The sequence below is a fragment of the Castanea sativa genome, chromosome 9 (assembly GCF_040712315.1).
Source record: "Castanea sativa cultivar Marrone di Chiusa Pesio chromosome 9, ASM4071231v1".
Lineage (NCBI taxonomy): Eukaryota > Viridiplantae > Streptophyta > Magnoliopsida > Fagales > Fagaceae > Castanea > Castanea sativa.
In genome coordinates, this window is record NC_134021.1 from 7,282,354 (window position 1) to 7,305,313 (window position 22,960).

The 22,960-nt window shown below is 33.1% G+C and overlaps 1 protein-coding gene across 2 annotated transcripts; it reads right to left on the reverse strand.

Annotated features, from left to right (window-relative positions):
- Positions 1-4,847: 4,847 nt before the first annotated feature.
- Positions 4,848-13,941, reverse strand: LOC142610206 (phosphatidylinositol 4-phosphate 5-kinase 9). 2 transcript variants are annotated; one of them, XM_075781956.1, is made up of 9 exons: positions 13,679-13,941; positions 11,355-12,796; positions 10,687-10,854; positions 9,544-9,709; positions 7,790-7,900; positions 7,331-7,518; positions 6,743-6,897; positions 5,823-5,988; positions 4,848-5,441 (listed from the first exon to the last, which is right to left on the reverse strand). In XM_075781956.1, the coding sequence occupies exons 2-9, from the start codon at positions 12,650-12,652 to the stop codon at positions 5,168-5,170; spliced, it is 2,526 nt and encodes an 841-aa protein (XP_075638071.1). In that variant the 5' UTR covers positions 12,653-12,796; positions 13,679-13,941; the 3' UTR covers positions 4,848-5,167. The 2 variants fall into 2 exon arrangements, with proteins under 2 accessions (XP_075638071.1, XP_075638070.1); XM_075781955.1 differs by having other exon boundaries at positions 7,754-7,900.
- Between the last annotated feature and the right edge of the window lie 9,019 nt (positions 13,942-22,960).

Here is a 22,960-nt window from a genome sequence, read left to right on the forward strand (position 1 = left end):
CTTCTTCACTGGTTCATCCACGTGTCATACAAATCTTCCCCTTGGATACTTGTCTCATCCACCACTTTCTTGAAGTCTTCAAATAATAACAAGAATGCTGAATTCTACTGTTCAGAGGTCATTTCCTCATTAATACGGCCAGGGAGGTAGATGTAAGGCCTTTAATGTGGTGGTAGCAGTTTTTTCCTTAGATATTTCTCACATGTCCTTGCTTCTAAAAGGTGCTTGGATCACCCTTTTACCCATCAGTTCTTCCAGAATTCTGCCTCTAACCCGTTTAGCAAGTCCTAGGGTCATTGCTGGACCTGTCTGAGGAGACACTCCTCCTCGGACTACTACAGTGCGGATTAACTTGTGGGCCTAAAGGCCCTGATCAAAATAGACTGGTACCAACCGATCAGGCCCAAAGTCCAAACATTTATTCAATAGCTTTTACCCCTCACAATTAATAACAACAAAACATTCATCTTTTAACCCAAAAAAAATTATACTAGAATTATGTTTCTCCTTTGTAGTATAATCCTCTCTTAATTAGTAAGTTATGGGAATTGTGTTCAAAAAGTGAATTTTTAATAAAAACAATTTCCTCTTGGAGATTTTATTTTAATTTTACTTGGGACTAAGCTTTATTAGTTTTTATTAAGCTTCAAATTATTTAGTGATACTTGATTTAGTGTCAAAATAAAAAATAAAAAAAATAAAAACTACACTGAGGAGATTAAATATTAGGAGGTGATAGTACTCAAAAAGTGATTTTTATCTTGGATAGGTTTTTCTTCTTTTTTTTTTTCTTTTTTTTTTCTCAATTTGGGACCGAGCTGTTGTTGTTGTTGTTAAGTTTCTAATTTTTCGTCAATGCTTTTAAACTCAAAATGCTAAATGAAAGGAAAACGGAAAAAAAAAACTAAATGGAGGATATTTGAAGTTAGGGAGTGATAATACTCAAAAAAAGAAGATATATATATATATATATAAAATAATGATGAATTTTTGTTCTTGTACATTTTGATTGCAAGGTAAGTAATTTGTGTATACTCATTAAAATTTATAAAGTGATAAGGATTGTGTATACACATTAACGTGTGTGTATGTATGTATGTGTTTTAAATTTTTCTCTACATTTAATCTAGGGATATGCATCAAATCCAACTATCCACCAAAATCGAACCATTCCAGTGAGTTGGGTTAGGTTGCCATTTTTTTTTTATACTTTTTTTTACAATGGGTTAGGTTGGGCGCCAGTCAACAGATTCACAAATCCGTCTAACCCATCCCAACCCACCTATATTTAATAGGTATATTAATGTAAATTATATGGTTTTGTTACTTATCTTTTCCCCCTGTTCCATAATAAAAATTAAGCCCTAACCTATTTTCTCATTTCTTTTCAATATAAGCTTATTTGTGTGGGTTTAATGCAATAATCAAATAGTTTGTGTGGGGTTTGGTACAATGCTTAGGTATGTAAGGTTATAAATTTGTCGTTATCTGTGTTGATCTTTTGTTATGGTCAAGTTTGATTAGTGTATCAAACCAACACAAATAAGCTTATAAATCTATTGTTATTTGTGTTAATAATCTTATAAATATGTTGTTTTAATACTTAGTTAATAATCTATTGTTATTTGAGTTAGGTATTTTTCAACTCAACCATGGTGCGTTGAATTGAAAAAAATTCTTATCTTTACCTATGTGCACTCCTAGATGTATTAATATGCAATGTGGCCCTCCAAACCTTGACTTCGCTCTAGTGAAAAGAGATTCATTTTAGATTAAAATAAATAAGGAATGCTACGCTATCAATATTTTCACTATACTTTCACAACAAATCTTAAATGATAAGGGACAAAGCTAGGGGGGTCGAAGAGTGAGGTGCAGTTGCCCCCCACCCCGCTCTAAAAATACCCTTAGTTATTATAGCTAATACTTATTAAATACTCTTGCCTACTTTTTGTTTTTGGGTTTATTAAATGCCACTCTGTTCTTTTAGTCTTGAAATAGAGCACAACTTCTAAACAAACCATGGAGAAATCTTAAGTCCTTCATTAGCATGCCTTGCACTGAATTTTTTAGTTTGTACCTACTATAATTTGAACCTTTTATGGGTCTACATTAACCAAAATAATAGAAATTCACATATATTACCCTTAGCATTTATCTAACTACTAATAGTTTCATTCATAACTTGAGTTTTGGCTCTAAAAAAAATTAAAAATTGATCATTCATGTGAGAAATATCTCAATAGATAAATACAATATTATGAATAAGCATTTTTTTGTAGAGTTTTTTTTTTTTTGTATAATTACATTAAATAGCACTTACTATTTAAATGAATAGTTTTTAATTTTTCAAATGAGATTAAATTCTATAAGGATGTAGTGTAAAACCTATGTTTTACCCCTCTAACCCTAACATGTCACATCATCTTATCACATATTTACAAACAAACACGATCACACTCAATCAATTCTAATATCCATATATAAATCCAATCAAATTGGGAATCTATTGAGATGTTATTAGGTGTGGTAGGATGTATTGAATTTTAAGTAAAATGTTGATGTGGCAATTACTTATTGGATGATGTAAAACATGGGTTTTACACCCCATTCTTGTAAAATTTAATCTCTTTTCAAATTGGTCTCAAATATTATATATTCACATAACGTGTGTAAATGCGTGTATCATATATAAAATTTGCCCTCCCTCAACTCAAATTTTGGCTTTGCCACTATGATAAGTTTTTATTGTTTCAAATTTGAACCCACCATTAAAATTGCATATCGATAACTACTAGTAATAACTAATAACCTATTACTTAAATTTTGTTGTTAAAAATTTTATAAAAAAGAGATGCTCCATCCACAACATTTTTATAATATTTTCACAACAAATTATAGGTGGTTAGTTGTTATTGGTTCAAATTTGAACCTAACACTAAGATTACTTTTTTGCCCCAACAATAACAACCACTTAATAACCTGTCACTTAAGAATATTGTAAAAATATTATGAACATATCATTTTTTTTTTATAAAAATACTGCTAGTGACCCAATACTGAAACCCTTTTATTTACTGGTTTCTCGAAAAGAAAAAAGAAAATAAAAACCCTTTATTTATTGGAAACAAAAATTTAAAACCTCACCCCCAAGGTCCCCCACAACAACAACCAAAAAATAAATTATACTGGACTGGAGCCACATATGTTGGTCAAACTAGGAATCCAATGCGTTGAACGCGAATCATGAGATAAGAAATGTGAAGTTCATTTTTTTTTTTTTAGAAAAAAAAAAAAAAAAAAAAAAACCTCATTTATTTGGTTGAAGAAAAAAAGTAAAAAGATGGAAAATATAGTTGGTATGAATTTACTCTTATGCATCAATTACACAGTATATAAGAAATAATTAGATACATTATAAAAATGGCTCAATACAATAATTACTTTATTTTAACTTATTTCTCTATTTATTTTTATATATTTATATAAAGAGTGTGATTAATTAAATTGGTTCAAATAAAATATTATAAAATAAAGGCAATAAATCCCAAATATTAAATATGTTGGTATTGTTTCTCTAAAATAAAATAAAAAAACATTGGTATTTGCTCATGTAAATTTTAGATAAAGATGAAATCACTCTTTTCTTTCCCATTCAAACAATACAAAAAAATCCATTTTTTCCATCCTCCCTCAAATCACTCCAACCAAACAAGCTTCAAAGGAATTTTCTCCTTCTGCCACCCCATGACTAAGGGAGCCTATCAAACCTACCAACCCAACAAAATTAACCCATACAAATTCAACTTGACCAGCTCAAGCCAACCCGACACCTTGCGTTAGTGGATTTATTTGGATTGTAATTTTATTTTAAGGCTCAAGTTAGGCTTAGTTTGGATTGATAATTTTTCCAACCCATTTGACGCAAGCCAATTCACCATATATATTTGTTTCTATTATTATCCTTACACTAATTTTTTTTTTTGTTTAATTTTTTTTGGTATTTTTTAGAATTAATTTTGATGAATTTGTTTGGAAAATAATTTAGGCATGTCATGTGAGTTATAATGATTTATTGAAAAACAAACACTTAAATAGTTTATGAAAATCTAAAATCTAACTACAAGTGCACAACCCATATAAGTTGGGTTGGGTTGATTTCTATACATGTAATGGGTTACATTGAGAATGCGTTTGGATTCGGATTATTGCTGCATCTATGCCTCTACGTTTTCTCCTCCTTTTTTTTTTTTTTTTTTTTTTTTTTTTTGCGGGGGACAAAACGCGCAGTACGAGCATTATGCACATACTGTGCATCCACTGTTCACATACTTTTTTAACAATTTTTTATTAAATATAAGTCTCACAGTACTATTCACACATTTAAAAATTATTTTGCTACAATGTTTTCAGTTTTCAATAATAAGTTTTATCCAATCAAACCCTGAGTTGAGTTTGGAATTCTTTAACCTAAGGACAGGTTGGGTTGAAAAACACTCCAACCCAACCCATGCACTCCCCTGCCCACGGTCCACCATCAAGTTCAGTGACTGTTCTCATCTGTTTGCTTGGAATAATATTATTGATACTTGATGCAGACACGTTTTCTTCGCTTGGCAAAGAAGTCCAAACATAATTGGAATTTTTTTTATTTTAATAGTCCAAACATTGTTTTTGCAATAAGAACATAGCAGAGCGCCCTTTACCTAAAACGGTCCTTAATTTCTTATCCTTGGTTCGTCTAAAAAAAGATAATAGTAATAATAATAAAACGCTCCTTGATTTCTCATGCATAAGCTCTCCTTTTTTTTTCGACACATCATGAACTCATATGAGTGAACACTAGCTGCCTGAATGAAAGACTGCCATAATATAAAAGAATTGAAAACTGGATGTGCTCCGAGAGAAAATCAAATATTCATGAGAACATAAAATCAAACTATTCTATCAACAACATTTAGATGGGCTAAAATGAGCTTACTTTACCTATTTAACAATACTTACAAGACAAACTGACACTTCTTCCACCATCACCCTTGACAAGAATGATCACAAGCACTCCCAGAAGTAGTATGTTAAGTACGTTGATCAAAATTTTAACTTATGGAATTGGGGGGGAACACATTTTGAATGAATTCCAAGAAGTGCTGCACGTAGACTATAAATTTTAACTTATGGAATTCGGGGGGAACACCTTTTGAATGAATTCCAAGAAGCGCTGCGAGTAGAATGTAGGGTCTACGGCAGAGATGGACAAGGAATCAAACTGAAGAGATTTATATGCATGCTCAATCTTCTTACTCACGTTGTAATCTTGCAAAATATCAATGATACCAAGGTACAGAACAACATCATAGGCCTCATGAAACATTTGGGTTTCCTCTTTCCCTGGAATCAGCTCTGCCCTTGCTGGCATGTTCACACCAAGCTGGATTTGGAGCCTGCTTAAGAAGTTGCAAAGAAAATTAGAACTCCAATGCTTCATACATACAGTAGTAGCCATTGTACAAAAAAGCCTTCTCTCATTCTCCTATGTACTTGAGCTGCCTAAATCTTTAAACTAAAGACATTCTAAAATGGATCATCTTTCTTGTGATAGCATGGATCAAGCTTTTAAATATTATACAAAGTCAATCGTCTAGAGCTCTAGGGCATTCCTAATTTTCTTCAAGGGTACATTTTATATAACTTATATGAGTTCATCTACAATACTGGCCAAACAGCAAAGAAAGATTTGCATATGACATATGGGTCACTTGCCCAAAATAAAAGACCCATTGGCTGCATCGACAACATGCTTTAGGAGTTCCATAAAATCATACCTTGCTGTACCAGGTAAAAGAAGATCGACTTCCTCATCACCAGCAGCTGATGCTCGTAATCGGCTACCCCTGATGTGAGGGCCCACAACAACACTATTATCATCTGTTCCACGGGGGACCAAAACAAGGCTTTGTGGGTAATTGGAGATCTCATTCTCTAGAGGGTCTGAATTGAAACATAACCACCATATTAGTCTTCTGTATTAATGAACAGTGCAGCTATGCAAGTTATAGACAAGTGATGATGACCAGGTTAAAACAGAATTAGTGGGTGCTACAAGTCTAATGGGTGTGGTTCATGTACCACATGCAAAATATACAGTTCAAATCCTCACTGGTAAAAGACGTTAAAGTCAAATAGACATTAAAACAGGAAAAAAAAAAAAAACATTATGTCAACACACAAAAAAATAACCAAGAAGGACAAAAACCAATTTGCTGTCAATGTTAATTAAGGAGGGTCCTAAGTTTTCAAATTGGAACTTGGCCTATTTACTTGGGTGTTATGTAGCCTTCAACAAATAAATTGCCAATCCCATGAGAAATATGAAAAACGGGAATTCCTAAAATACCACTATCACTGAATTACATGGACTTAATTAAGACCATAAAACAATACTCAAATGTGTTGGTTTATTTTCAGTTCAAAATAGCTCAAAGAAAACCTTTCTCATTACTTATTACTTCACTGCATATACATCACACTACCTACAAACTAACCCCAGACACCATTTACCAAAAAGGTTAACTGCTGACACTAGCCTCTGTCATAAATTTCCTACATACTCTCATGTTTTTACACATTTTGTTTCCTACTGATCTTCTAACCATAAAAAGACACCAGACAACTGAATCAATATTCTTCCTAAAATTTCATGAACAGAATATGGTGGAGCACCAATTTTGAACATAAGCCGCACCTTCTTCTGCAAGCATTGCCAATCCATCTGCCGTTATACCTTGGTAGAACATAAGAGAGCGCAGGTGTTGAGGGGCTCGATAATGCACACCTAATAAAAGGCTGTAATCCATAATGTGCTGTGCTTCCAAAAACTTACTGTCAATCTCAATCTGGCTGCATACAAAAAAAAAGTCACATAATTAGGAAAGTGCTGTCAGTATCTGTTGTAACAATAAGAAATACAGCCAGCATGGGTTGAATGCCACAATTCAAATCCTATCATTTAAAACAACAAAATTTGGGGTAAAATCAGCAGTTAGATATGAACTTTACATTTGAAGCTTGATACTTGTGTGCCAGCTAAAACCAACTTTTACTTGTTATTAGGCAAGAGATTATACAATTTGGAACTTCAAAAAATTTCACACAATTATGGCATCCACAAAAATTATTACAGTCAACTTTTTATGGATAAAAAAATTATTCACTTGGGATCTTCATATATTCATTAACCACATCGGGTAAAGATTACCAATTCACAACCATTGATCTGTTAACTCCCAAGTAGGAAATGAAATTACATGGCAGCTATGAAAGTACAACTTACTTCAATAAAGCCTCTCGCCAAGAGGGTTCCAAATAATATTGATAGTTTAGATCCAAATCTTTGAGTATTGTGTTCTCGTCAATTTCAACCTTGTCTGCTGAACGTCCAAGGGACGAACCTTTCAAATCATATCTTCGATGGATCCTCAACTCTGTGCAGAACATATTTCCCATTACTACAAAGCGAAACTGCAAGGTAGGAAATAAACTACAAATATTAGCTTCTTGTGAACAGAAGGCATCTCACATTCTTGCAGAAGGCTTAATGAACCAAAGCATGATACAAATCATAGCACTGTCAGATCTAAAACACAGTACTATGGGGCCTACGGCTCAGAAAATTTCAATGAAGTTCAAACCTGTATCGTAAATATTAAGAATTAACAAATAAATGGCTATGACATTGAAATACATGGAAAAATACCTCTAGAACAGATGACTGCTTCATTGTGCTGCTTACCTTTTGACCACTAGAAGGTATGATTCTGTGAAGGCCAAAAAATTTTGTAATAAGTGTGTTTTCATACTTCCTCACATGATAATGATAATCTGGAAGCATTCTTAGAAGAACCTACACATCAAAGCTCCAGTCAGTAGAACTCAGAGGTATATGATGAGAAAGAGAATATATATATAAAACTTCAATTATAGCAGATGTATCATGGTTCAGATTCTTCAGAACTACATCCCTGGTTGAGTATGGAGTTCTTTTACATGATTCACAAGCACACTAAAATAGGTCCTATAAGCCCTGAAATTTAAAGTTGCATTAATTACTCAAGCTTAGTCTTTTAGTTTATTGGAACCATGTTAATCATTTTTTTTTTCCTTTTTTTTGATATCGCATGGAAACTTTCTAAAGAAGAGACCTTTGGACTCACCTCTAGCCCTTTGGAACCATGTCAATCATGTATTGGAAATATCAACACATGCTGATTTTTTCTAAGAACTGTTACAATAAAGCACAAAAGAGAAAATATACATATCCCAAGGTGACTTATTTATGTATGAATAACAAAGAAATACTAAAAATCCAAGAGGTTTCCTTTTCAGACATCTTTGTTATTCATACATAAATAAGTCACCTTGGTCCCCCCCCCCCCCCCCCCACCCTTCTCAAATGATTAGTACAATTGTGGAAAGCACTCAAGGTTGCACAATCCATCTACACAGGAAATACATACATATATATAAAAAATAAAACTAGGAGGCAACTAGTGCTAACTCTTAACACTTCCAAAATAATAAAGAGACACAAGGTCAAATAAAAGAAATGGAGCGATCATCCAAACAACTAAAGAGACTAAATGTAGATTATATGAAGTGAATGGGCCATTCAGTCCCTCCAGAACTCAATTTTGATTTCATGCAAGTCTATACTCCAGTAGCATCTGCAGCCTCACTGGTTACAATAAACCCACAACAAGGGGGGCTACAGAAGCGAACGATGGATGCCATGAAATTTGAGGGTTGCATTGCACTTCCTCCATCGAATATGATCCCTTGGTCCAGCACCAATAAATGCTGTGATTTGTAAGCTAATATATGAAATTCTGTAAAGGAAAAGAATTTTAATGAAGCAAAATGATTGTCTTTGTAAAATGGTTAATAAGATCAAGTGACACATGTGAATGTTGAGTATTTCCAGAAAACTGTTAGGTTTATTTTGACTCATCAAAATATGATCATTTTGCAAATTTTCATCTACTGTGGAACATCAGGAGCAACATGTGCAAATGTGTTACCAATATAATTCAAATTGATGGAGCAATTTCATTAAAGGCATAAAAATTACTCTCATGTTCAAAATTTAGTCCTTGTAATCAATAAGCAAACCATTATTGACCACATCCATCAGCAGTTAAGGAAAAATGGCATAAATTGATGTCCTTTGAGCTAAATAGAATTAAATTTCCTTAATTCAGGCTCCTAAGTTTCACAGATATCCCTAAGCCTATGATATAGGTTTCTGATCAAAGACATTATATAAAAGAAAGAACTATGAATATTTTTGGTAAAAGAAGGAAACAATAATATGTTGGAAATGAAATTTTATGGCTATCAAGAGATCAGAAATCATTTACCAAGAAATAAAATCCATATCTTACCAAGAAATATGCATCATAGATAAATGACTATCACGAAATCAAAAATCCAGAAATTGCAGAACCAGAAGTTAATTCCCTTAATGTTTTATCTGAGGAATGGACAAACCTTTACTTCAGATTTCCTCAAAGTCTTAATCATGAATCGATCATCTTGGGACAGGAAAAAAACACTCCCACTTTTCCCAGGAGAAGAAAGTTCCCTCAGAGCATCATTCCCACAAATGGACATCATGTAATCAGCAGCATCAATCTTGAACAATTCCCTTAAATTCCTACATTGAATTTTCAGAAGGACATGTATATCAACATCATTTTTTTTCCTTCTCTTTTTCCACTGATGAATATCAACACCATGAAAAGATAAAAAGAGGCTCCCCTGCTGAGGGGAGGCAATTTAAGATCAACACTGACATCAAAAGGAATTAGTTACCAGCAATTATATTTACAAGGAAGGGGTTTTCCAATTTTTTATTTTATCCAAAGAATAAGACCACATGATAATGATCTGCATATACATTTTTTACAAACTCATTGACTTAAAAAATTATAGGTAAATGTTGAGTAACCTCCAAAATAATGATGATAAGCACAAAGTCAAGAATTCAAATATTCCCAGATTAATAATGACATGATTCGGATGTACAATCTGGATGGTGTGTGTCAGCATCCTATAAGTGCTCATAGAGTTGAAACAAAAGCATCATAGCTGCCTTCATGCTACAATTCATTCAAGTTTAAGCCTTGGAACATTTAAAAGAAAAAAGAAAAGTGTTGAGACTTGACCCAAGGACAGTATCAACCATAGCACATTAGGTCAGCCAGGATTTAGCAATTAGCATTCAGGACACTGGTGTTTCAGAATATATTATATTAAGACTGAAGTCACATGGAGGCTTGAGTATTATGTTTCAGAATTGGCACAATGTATGTATAAGGAAAGAAATAAGACATACAATATAAATCAAGATTATCCATGTTCGAATGAAAAGAATTTGGATGACATAAGCACTCCACCTATAAGAAACAACCATGCAATACAGCTTTATCAAAATAAATAAGAGGAACACTGTATCAACAAATTTTCTAAATCATATACTTTAGCCTGGCTATGATCCTAATTGAAACATAGCAGCTTACCAAACACTAGGATTAACCATCACAAGCATGCCTCATAAACACACCATACAAAATAAATGAGCTGCATAGACGATTAACCAAAGTAGCAATAACAGGAAGGCCAACTTTTAACCTGAAAACCATTGGGCAATAATCTTTCCACTTGAAATCCTCTGATTGATGAGATGGTGTTAATTGGGACCCTTCTTTAGGAAAATTCATCCAAAAGCTAGCACGGGGACCAAAATCTGATGTCCGAACTTCTCGCCTCTGTATGGGAGTAATTTTCCCCACAGTATATCTGTCCATAATCAAATTCATGGTCAACATTAACCTCCTAACCACAACGTAATGGAATATGAGACAGAAAATTTTAGATTTCTGCAATAATAAGTGGACAATGTCTTAGGAAAGGCAATATTTACTTTCTGTCTGGACTGGAAAAACTTAAGACGCACACATTTGAAACAAACTGAAGGAGAAACATGTTGAGACTCTTTGACCATTTTCATGAAGTCCTACATTTGTCTATATATCTGTTTGTAATGATTTTCTTTTTTCATTACAAATTTACAAAATAATCATTATTGTCTATACATTGTAAGAGAGAATTAAAGATCACTGCACTTAATAATCATATATTGATTTTTTTTAAAAGGAATAAAAATTTAAAGAATAATCTCATCAAGAAACCGCATAGAGTATTTCCGATCAAAAAATGAAAAAGATAGAGATATGTAATGAAGAGTCATGATTTTAGCATCCTAAGTAAGGGTGTATGAGTCAGAAATTTGAAAGTACCTGATTCCAAGCTGTAAACTGAGCATTAGGTCATAACTCCTATGACCTTTAATGATTGCTTCACCGGGCTTCTTAACCTCTTTTGCGAGTTTCTTTTGCAGTCGTTTTGCTCTTTTGGATGATGGTACAAAACTATTTGCTCTTCTTGATGATGATGCAAAACCATTATTCAATACAAGTTCACTGATTAATACCCCTTGCATGTATTCTCGTTCCAGGATTGGAATGTTGACCTCATCATCCTTTTCACTACCTTCTTGCACAAAGTCCGTTAACCCTAGTGATGAATCATGTCCAATCACTTTCTCAATAGATACCTCTAGACTCCAACGCCTTTCCAGGGAAACATTTCTGTTGCGAGACTGCTCTAAATTTAACAGGCTTCCCTTGGAGAGCTTTTGATCAGATGAAGCACGGCGAGATCTCTGGTTCCCACCAACCTTGACATTTCCCATATCCACAGAAGCAGCATGATGAATATGTGCAGGGTTCTGCTTTCTCAAATCAGGCAATAGCCCTCTTTTCCTCAAAGCATTGAGGTAAAATTCTTGTACAGCAGGGAGTCTGCTACCTTTTGGATAAAATGATCCTTTTCCATCCTTCAAACCCTGTGTCCAAGTTCCCACGTAGCAGCCTCCATCACTCCATGTATATGCTCCAAATCCATGCATCGTGCCATTTAACCAGCTTCCTTCAAATGAGTCTCCAGTAATCCAAGTAAGGGTTCCTTTCCCTGACATTTTCCCACCTTTCATATTCCCTACATAAACATTTCCATTAGCCCAGGTGTACTTACCTGGCCCTTCTGGTGAACCCTGAATCCATGAACCTTCAAAGATGTCTCCATTAGGATAATTTTGATATCCCAATCCATGTTTGACATTCAACCGCCATCGTCCCTTATATGTCAAATTATCTGATCCTATATATGTCCCTGTACCATGCATATAACCACCTGAAAACTCACCCTCATAAACTGCCCCAGAAGGCCATAGTTGTTTTCCTTTCCCATGTTTCATCCCCCGTCTCCACTCACCCTCATATACACAACCATCCAACCACACATACTTCCCCAAACCCTCAGGGACGTCCCCGAGCAATGACCCAGAATATGATTCCCCATTGGCAAGTAAGAGCTCACCAACTCTAAAGCCCGCAGTTTCAGAACTATGTCCAACTTCATCATTAGGTAATATGGGCTTGTAATCTTTATCTATAATGGCATCAAGAGATTTTGTTCTCTCTGCACAAGAAAGTGCTCCTTCCACGTTATCAACAATGGCCACAGGGCCAGACATGCATAATGCCCAGAAGAAAACAGTACCTTACAGTATTATAAGTGTCTCAAAATTTCTCATAAGCTACAAGAAAAGATGTGGTATCACAATAGGATCCTACTGTGGAACTGTATCTATACCCGCTCAAACTCCTTGTCCTTTGACCTATTAGCAAAATAAAGTTTTTTCAATAGCCTCAGATAGCTTATTGGAGCAGCAATGGAAGCAACACAGAAAGGGAAAAGAATTCACACGAGACAAGAGTCCTATTTTTTATTGAATTTTCACAACTACAATACGATCTTCAATAAGACAAGACTTGGGAACAAGAACATAGGAAAAAAAAAAAAAAAACAGAAACAAGATGCATAGACATACAAAGAAAGCAACTAATTACGAAATGTTATTAACTGAGAATGCGAAAAGCACGACATACATTTATTTTTCTAAAATGCATTTTGCAAATTACTTTTTATCTACTTAGAAAACTTCTTTTGAAACTGTCTCCATCCAATTATTCTGAGAATATATATATTGAAAAGCTATTCCTGAAAGCTTTATCAAAATGGATCATTCCAAATTTCAGAGCCAAACTTGTTGCCACATTGACTTGCAACAAAACACAGCTCAGAATCAAATGATTATAAATAACTAATCTTTCAAAAATTCAGTCAACTAAACCCCTATAAATTGTCACAATAGTTTGATATTGTTTCGCAATTATGCTTTCTTATTTATTTATTTTTATGTTTTTTCTTTACCATAGAGAAAAGCTAAACTTTCTTAAAGCGTTGAAACTAATTTAATAGTGATCAAGGAAGATTTTCGTTTCAGCTCTTATACAAATCAAACCGATTTTTTCTAAAAACTACTATGACAAAGCAAAGGCCTCTATCAAATACACAATATTTCTGCTACAAAATAAAAAAATGGTTCCAAATTTTTAGCAGAAAAATAAAAGCAAAACAAGTCCATTCCAGTACATACTTCACCAACAACAAACATCACAAATGAGAATCTAAACAAAAAATAATTGAAAAATATTACCTTCAAAGGAGAGAGAGAGAGAGAGAGAGAGAGAGGTAGTTGAAGAAGTGTAGCAGTTAAAAGGAGGTGAACATTGGTGAAGGACCTTAAGACTTTCAAAACTTTTGAAGATTTTTAATTTTCTGTGTTTGGTTTTTGGATTCAATGTTTTCGATTGTGACCCAAAAATTCCAAAAATGGGATCAAAATCTCAAGCTAAGAGAGTTTAGTAAGTACTGAGTAGGCTCTCCCTTAACCAGACATAAACATAATAGCCCCAAAATTAAAAAAATATAAAAATCAATTTGCATTTTATATACGCCTTGGTGTATTGACTTGTGAAAAGACGATTACGCCCTGGTATAGATCCATTCAGGCGGTTCCTACCAAATAAAGAAAGACAGATAATAATTCAGAGTTCAGACTTTTTTTTTTTTTTTTTAGTCTAAATTATGAGACTGTTGAGATCCATTCCGTAATTAGGTAAGGTGCCCAAGTTATCAAAATAGCTCTAGTGTAAACTCAAAATCTGATTTGTTGATTACCTTATACGGTAATTTAAAGTTCATAAAAAAAAAAATACGGTAATTTAAATAGTAACAGTTACACCTAAAAGTTAATTAAAAATTAAAAGTTTTGGTCATCACCACCTCCAAAAGACCATTTGATTTGACTTTTTTTTTTTTTTGGGAAAAATATGTGTGAGGATTAGGATTAGCGAGCCGACAAGTGTTATATACATGTTTATTTAATTGAGTTTGTTAATAAGAAAGTGATAAAAATCTCGCTTTGCGGGTCCTCGGCGTGACCCATGAACCGAACGACGCTCCAGCAGTGAGATTTACTACCTGCCGTTGACGGAAAGATGGGGGGCCACGTAACATTGAAGTTGTAATAACTTAAAAAAGGTTTTCATCTTTTAGCTGGCTTTTAAAAGGTATGCTACCGCCAATTATTGATTCTCTCGCACTCGAATGCTTTGCTTTGTTGCGTATGTTCGATTTCGATGCCTTTTCTAACGCCTTTGCGTGCGTTTGAATTTAGTTTTGGGTAAATAATTATTTGTATTTAAGAGTATCCACACCAGTTCTTTTATTTTACACATTTACTTTTATACTAAAAATCTATTTTTTCTATTTTACACATCTAATTTTACAAAATACTCATATCAGTTCATCTATCTTACTACCTTTTTTAATTAAATAATCAATTTTCTTCAATTTTTTATTATTTTCCCAACTACCCCGATATAATTAGCGCGCTCTCTCTCTCCCTACTTATTTCTGATTTTTGCTCTCTCTCTCTCTATACCCATCTCTCCAACTCTCCCTCTCCCTCTCGATCAAATCCCTCTCTGATCACGAGCTCAGATCACCTCTCTCTCTTCGATCTGCGTCCGCGAGCTCCAATCCTCTATCTGCGAGCTCCAATCCTCTATCTGCGAGCTCCAATCCACGACAAGACCCACGAGTTCTGATCCAGTCAAGCACCGATATGTGTTTGTGTATGTCTGTGCTTTTTTTTTTTTTAGCAAAGTGTATCTCTGTGTATCTTCTATGTTGAGAAAAAGATGAGCGATCTGTGTTTGTGTGTGTCTGTGTTTTTTTTTTAGCAAAGTGTATCTATGTGTATCTTCTGTGTTGAGAAAAAGATGAGAGAATTGAGTTTGTTGAGCACAGATCAAAGAGAGAAAAAAATGAGCGAACGAGAAAATGATAAAATATTGTATAAACGAGCTATAGTAGCCGTGTGTATTTACACGGTTATTGTAGCTCGTGGATGGTTTTGCAAGATTTTACATAGTTTTATCTCCACTGATGTAGGTGATTTTTTGACCAAAATATGTAAAATGAAGAATTTTTTGTATTATAGAAGATTATACATGAACTGATGTGGATGCTTTAAATGAGGTAATACTTGTCTCGCTCTTACTTCAAAATGAATGACTTTTGACTCTTTTCCTCTTCATTGCGTGTTTGTCTCCTTAAAAAAAAAAAAAAATTATTGTTGAAAACACTATAACAAAATAATTTTGAAATAACAAAATACTGTTTATATTGTACCGTGGATCTACATTTTTCTTCATTTGTTTGCAACAGTTTTGTGGATTCCACGCTTAAACTGCGTGAACAGTACTTAATGCTGCAAAATACGTTACCCAAATGCACACATAGTTTCTAAGTTATTGTTCCTTTGAATTCTTCAATTTAATTCATTCATATGGTTAGTTTTCGGTTTTTAAAAAATATATATATTCTTTAAAAAAAATTCATATAGTTAAATTAATCAATAGAGCAAACCACTCTTTGTTAGGTGAAATGGTACCACTCCGTGATCACGTTGCATGGAGGTTCAAAGAGGAGGGGTTTGAACGGTATGGTCAACAACAATAAAAGATTTCTAATTATTTAAAGAAAAAAAAAATGAGAGAAGGTTCATGGCTTTGTATTGTTTCCAATGGAAGTCTAATGTTTTCATTCCTCAACAATCCAATTATCCAGATATATAATAATGAAAAAAAATGAAATTTAAATTTTGGATATTTCCATTAGAAACATTAAGAAATACCAATTGAACTATAAGAATCTTGAGAATGAACCAAATAACTCCATCCTTCTTCCCAACACAATCACAAAGTCACCAAATGTGTAATGTGTAAATTCACACACTCATCACAACAATCTAACATCAAATTCATCAAAGTAGATGAACCATCTTCGATTGTCCATGCTGACATCAATGACCCATTCAAGCTCTTGAGGGTGTTTTGGTCGATGTCCCTTATAGATTCAACACGCTTTTGCTCCACCATCAGTGAAAGTGAAGAATGGGTTTTCCTCCTTGTGCCAAGAGATCAATGTTAATTTCTTTACGCTAGCCGCCCGCGTGGTTTAATTTGCTGGGGTCATCCATCAGCTCATTGGAGAGAGAGGGAGAGAGGGAGAGAGAGAGAGAGAGATCTGATTATTACTGGCACTGTGGCTTAACCCAATCTTGAAAACACCCAATAGATGTTTTTCAGTTGGTGTTTCCACAGTAAAAAAAAAAAGTAACTATTTTTAAGCATGTCTCTTTTTCTTTTTCTTTTTGAAAAAATCGGGCCAATCAAAATTTTTTAGCAAGGTGCGTTACTTTTTATTTCTAAAACATGAGACTTGTCTTAAAATATTCACAACCAAAGAGCCTCTAAAGAACAATACTTAAAAGAATTGTACTTATTATTATTATAAAGAAACATAGTACTTAATTTTTTTTAAAGATAGTACTTAATTTCTTTTCAACCTATAGTGTTTGCTCCTAATGATAGTTTTTTGTCATCAGATTAAAACACCAATTAATTTTTGGTGTAGATGGAGATTGAACTCTAAGTTTATTATTTCACTATTAAAGACTTTACCAGTTGAGCTAATTGAAACCCACTAGTATTTAAATTTTAGATTTTCGAATTGAATGATCATCATTTGAAAGTTCTTATTGTTATAATAATTTTTTTTTAATGGTTTGCGGCATTACTTAACAAAGATTAGTTTAGGAAATAGATAATGGAATGATGGGATCTATAACATTTTGTACGTCTATTTCATGGAAAATATTGATTTTTTTAATACAAATTTTACTATAAAAATATTTGCATATAAGCTGAAATGATAATAATTATTATTGATAAAGTTCACTGCACATAAGTTTGAAATGTTTATGAAGTAAAATTTGTAATATCCATAATATTAATCATTTGAGAGAGATTAATAATGTTCATGGTCTGGTTAAAAAAAAAAAAACTTTTGCAAAAGGCAGGATGGATTTCAAAGAGAGAGAATATATCATTTATTTTTTATTTTGTTGAACTTGCTTTACAAAATATATATATAAATATTAAGTGTGTGTTTGGATACTAGTAAAAAATTAAAATTATTTTACTATTTAACTTATTTTTGTTATTATTCATGAGTCTCATTGAACTTTTTGGTACTATTCATGAGTCCCGTATCATTCCAATGTATTATTTCAACTAACTTTTACATTTATTTACAGTACTTTTAGCAATAAATTTTTAATTTCAACAAAATAAATGATATCCAAACAGATCCTAAATATACTTCCACAGCCTTAGCTCAGGGGTCTTATTGGTGGGAAATATCCTCATAGGTTACGTAGTGGAGTTTTGTATTCGGTGATATACTAAAAAATTCTTACATTTGTACAGATGGGCATGATTAGCCATTGATTGGTTATATCTTAACAATTTTTTTTTTTTTTTTTAAAGTTAACCCCAGGATTACAGATCCCACCAAAATCTAAAAGGGCGTCCAAGTCTATAAAAAGGTGGAATAGATTCAATAGACACTACCAACCTGGAAATCATGAGTACTGAGTACGATATATAAGGAAAGAAGAAGCATGTGGACCTTAGAAAATACTCCCATTAACTAATGGAATTATTCTTTATCGATAAACACCAAGGAAATCATTGAATCTTTCTTTTTATTTTTATTTTTAAAGTACCCATTACAATAGTTAAGAGTCTTGTTGTTTAATATCATTAATTAATTTGCTAGCTATTTGAAAATACTGTTTTGGACAATTAAAAAGGAAACAATATGAGACAAATTGAATGTAAAAGTATAAATTCAAGTTCGTAGAGCACATATTTTTAGGTTGTTAAAGTCAAGTTCATCATTGTCCTAAATAAAAAGAAGGTCAAGCTCATCACTAGGTTCTACTGATGAAAATAAAAGAAGACCATATATAACCTATAAGCAATTCCAATGCCATCTCTTAATTGCTCCAATTTTATACTCAGGGTGCATATGTAGTTAATTATGTACTCGTTTCATAAAATAAAAAAAATATAAAAAAAAAGTGCATGCATGTGTGTGTGTATATATATGGGCCAAATTGGCTGGTGTTTGGATTCCATTCTCTACACAGTAGTAAAGAAAAAGGTGATACCATTTGCTCTTAGTCTTTGCTGTCCAAATTGAAAGTACGTGTATTTTTAATGTTTTGCATGGCTACCTTGGCCGACGAATATCTTTTTGTGACCAAAAGAGGGGAAAAAAACATGGTTTATATATCATGACTTTCAATTAAAGGAAGATTTAGTTTTAAACAAAAGGCTTTATTATAAAACATGTTTAGACGTTAACGTAACAATCATGTCATACTTTTATAATAAAAAAAATCATACTTTTATCAGGGAAAATCTTCTCAAAAAGAAGGAACCTCTTATAAGAGGACCTTTATATTGGATAGGTTTTCAAAGAATTTGCTTATCGAATGTCGGGTAAAATCATAGAAATGTAATACTTTTACAAGAGTGAAAAAAAGGGGGTGGGGGGAAAGAAAAACCTTGTATATAACCACAAAGGATGTTGGGAAGATTCTGTTGGAAAAACAGTTGTTTACATCCTTGTAGTTTTATAACACTCTCAAGAAAAAAAAAATCATTTTACATTCATTTATCAGCTGTGAGTATATTTATTTATTATGCATTACTCTAGTATTAGTCACAAAATGATATATATATATATGTGTGTGTGTATATATATATATATATATTTCTCGGGAAAACATTTATTTTTGGAAACATTTGGAAACAATTTCTCGAAAATTAAAAAAACTGTCAATACTTTTTTAATTCCAGAGAAAATATTTTCAAAAATAATTAATTATTGTGTGCCCTTAGTGCACATATTAACAAAATCTTATATATATATATATATATGTGTGTGTGTGTGTGTGTGTGTGTATTAAAAAAAAACCTAAATCACTCATGTTTACTCAAATAAAACCACAACTTTATGATTAATAAGATAGATACCATTCATATAAATTTATTAGGCTTTCATAAAATTTTATATAATTCTAGACCACAATTCTGGCTCCTTAACCATATGTTTGCATAAGTCGAATAAGGGAAAAGAGAGGAGAAGGGAAGATAAAATCTAGCACATTTTGACCGTGCTTCCCATGTTCATTTTCAAACATACCCTTAAGTTTGAAGCTTTCTAATTTCTATCTGAATTTTCAGATACAAAAAATATCAATTTCTCTAATTTTATGATAACAAACATAAATTCATAGTTTTAAAAATCGCTTAAATGAGACATGCAGAAAAAAAGTGGCTTTCTTATTACCAAAGAAGATAGTTGTTTATATTGAAATTAATAACATTGAAAATTTCGATAAAAAATTGCAACTTTATGATTTTAGTTCTTTAAAAGAGCACCAACTATAATTTTAAATGAGAATATATATATATATATATATATATATATATATATATATAATTATCAAAATTTTAATTTAACCTCTATAAGATAAATTCTTGGTTCTGCATTACAGATGGTTTAGAATCCCTTAAGCAATTTATTACTGGAGAAAAACTTTATTCAACTTTCTAATTAAGTATTATTTGCTTAAAATGAAATTTTGTTTATTACCATTCCAATGACAGACCTAATTTGAAGAACATTCTTCTCCAAAAAAAAAAAAAAATGAGGAACATATCTACTTATAAAAATATTTTGTGAACTAGATTTTTTCTAACACATTATTTTATATAGGTAAAATAATATTTCAAATTTATGACGTTTGCTTTTACGATAATTGCTCTTTATCATCATACTAATTAAGATATTAATTGATTTTTTTGAATAAATGGAGATTGAACCGTAGATTTTTTTTATTCAATGGCAAAAGTATATTTTGAACTTTGAAATATATATATATATTTTATATATATATTATTCATATTATATTTGTACAACAATTAATTTTCTATTTAATTTTATGTATTATTGATTTATTTATATTTTAATATTATTAGCTGAATTAAAATCTTGGTTCCATGTCTACAACATATATAAACAACACCAAGATCACAAGATCACATGTTGACTACAGCCATCATTTCCAATTCCTTTTTCTAGGTCTCCCACTTATTTCTCACATGAGTGCACTAGATATCACTTTCCACTTAATATTCCAATATGAGGCCTAGATATGAAACCCTTATTTTTTTTCACCTTTTGGTATATTACTAGGTTATATCCCTAACCCTAAGCCGTATTGTCCATTTTGATGTTGCCACTTTCACTATTGCATTCTACTTAGAAACAGGCGCATGGGAATATATAACCAATAAAATTTGGGCGGTAGAACATGACTAGGACAGCTGAGATATCGACCAATCTTCCTTAATTATCACCAGCCAGGCAGTTTTACGATTCATTATCTATTTACCTCTTGTGATTACGAATTATATCATTGAGCTAGTATTTCATGTGCTAGTGCGGTGCTCATCTACCTGTAAGAGACAGGTCACATGTGAAATTTTTTCTTATGATATATTGATAAAAGAGAGAGGTTATTCTAATTAAAGTCGTTGTTGCATCTTGTCACTTTCGAATTTTCCAATCTCCGTTTCCAATTTGATCACCTACAACCGACCATTCCCACCTCCGCATTAATTAGTTTTTCTTCTTCATTATATATAACTAGCTGCTTCTACTACCACTAGTATTTTTCTTAATTTTTCATATCATTCTCTCTTTTTCTCTCTCTCTCTCTCTCTCTCTCCTCGATCAGAATGTGGACAGTGATATATGCACTATTAATTAAGCAAGTTAAGAGAAAATTATTGCAGTGTCAAATGACGATAATGGTTTTTGTATTGTTCTGAAGACAACAGTATCTATCAATTGGCCCACGTTTACAAAGGTTCTCTCAGAAATGCTTTTTTGTTTGTTTCTTTCTCAAACCATTCGTGGGCTACCAACTTATTCTCTGTTGCCTCTCACTATATATGAGAGAGACTAGTGATATGTCGACTGGGCTTACTTTGTAAAGATATTATCAAAGTGTTTTTTTTTTTTTTTAATAAGGAGAAAGGGAAGATTAGATAAGACTTCTAGGTGTGATTATTCTTTTTTTTCATTGATTCCTCTTCATTCACCTCGTCCGCAAGCCTTGGAAAGTGTTTTCACTGTTTTTTATTTTTTTACCATTAATTGTACACCTCCTCTCTCATGGTGCTCACTGCTCAAAATGTAAGCATCTCTCTCGCTGTCTGGCCAACATTCTGAAAACGTTTTTGCGTTGGATTTGATCAGCATATATATAACCAAAAAAGTGAAGCAGTTTTTCCCTATGTTTAAACTAGCGATAGAGGATATCATTGGGGTTGTGTCTCTTTCTTTCTTCTATCATTTCTTTGATAAGACATTATCTTGAACAAGGGTGTCTAACAAAAACCGTGACCCGACCCACCCGTCCAACTCGTCTGATCCAACCTGAGAACTGATTGACTCAATGCCAGTGACGGTCGGTGGCGGGTCTCTGCTTCCAAAACTCGAAAACGGCTAGTTAGTTAGCGAGGTTTCTCCCCAAAACCAGAAGAAACTCGATTGAATTGAGATTTGGAGTATTTCTCGGCGAAGTTTTTTAGATCTGGTAAGATCTCAACTATTTCCCACGAGATCTCAGCTAAATCCATGAAATCTCCACCGGATTTAGCAAAATCTCACAAGATCTGGCGATATCTCATTGAATCTTGTGAGATTTAGCCAAATCTGGAGAAAATATCACCAAAATTTTGCCGTTAAGTCACTAGATTTTGGCCGATTTTCATCTCCAACTCCAACTGAATCGACCGCCATCCATTGAAGGTCGGATCCTAATCCGATCAACCACTCCAGTCGACGACGAGTTGAAATTCTAACCATCCGATCTGGTCGAGTTGGTTCCGGGCCAAGCACAAACCCGATCTGGACCGACCTGTGGATAGGCCTACTCTTGAATATGATATGATATGATATAAAAAAATAATAATTAAAAAAAAAAAAAAAAAACTCAACAAGAAAATGAAAGGAAAAAAAAATTATCTTCATATGAAATGATAGGACTATTTGACTTCGACTTGTACTAAAGTGGAGACCGGTGGAGGTAATTTTGGTTAATTTATTAAATGCAAATAATTTATAAACCCCCTTCCCAAAAGCACACCAAAAAAAAAAAAAAGGTTTTGTTTGAAACAAATTATCTACAAGGGGTAGGCCTGTCTAACAAAACCACAGACCCGACCCACCCAGAAAAACTGACCGGACCCGAATCATCCGCCCCCCAACCCGAGCACCTAGCGGTCAACGGCGGATCCCTGCCTTCCCAAACCAATTCTGGCGGGTCGAGTGGCAGGTCTTCCCTTTGAAAACCAGATCCACTCGACCCGACTGTGATATTATAACCCACCACTTTTACAATCTCCAGTTCAGAGTCTTCAGACGAATCGGACCCTCACAGCCT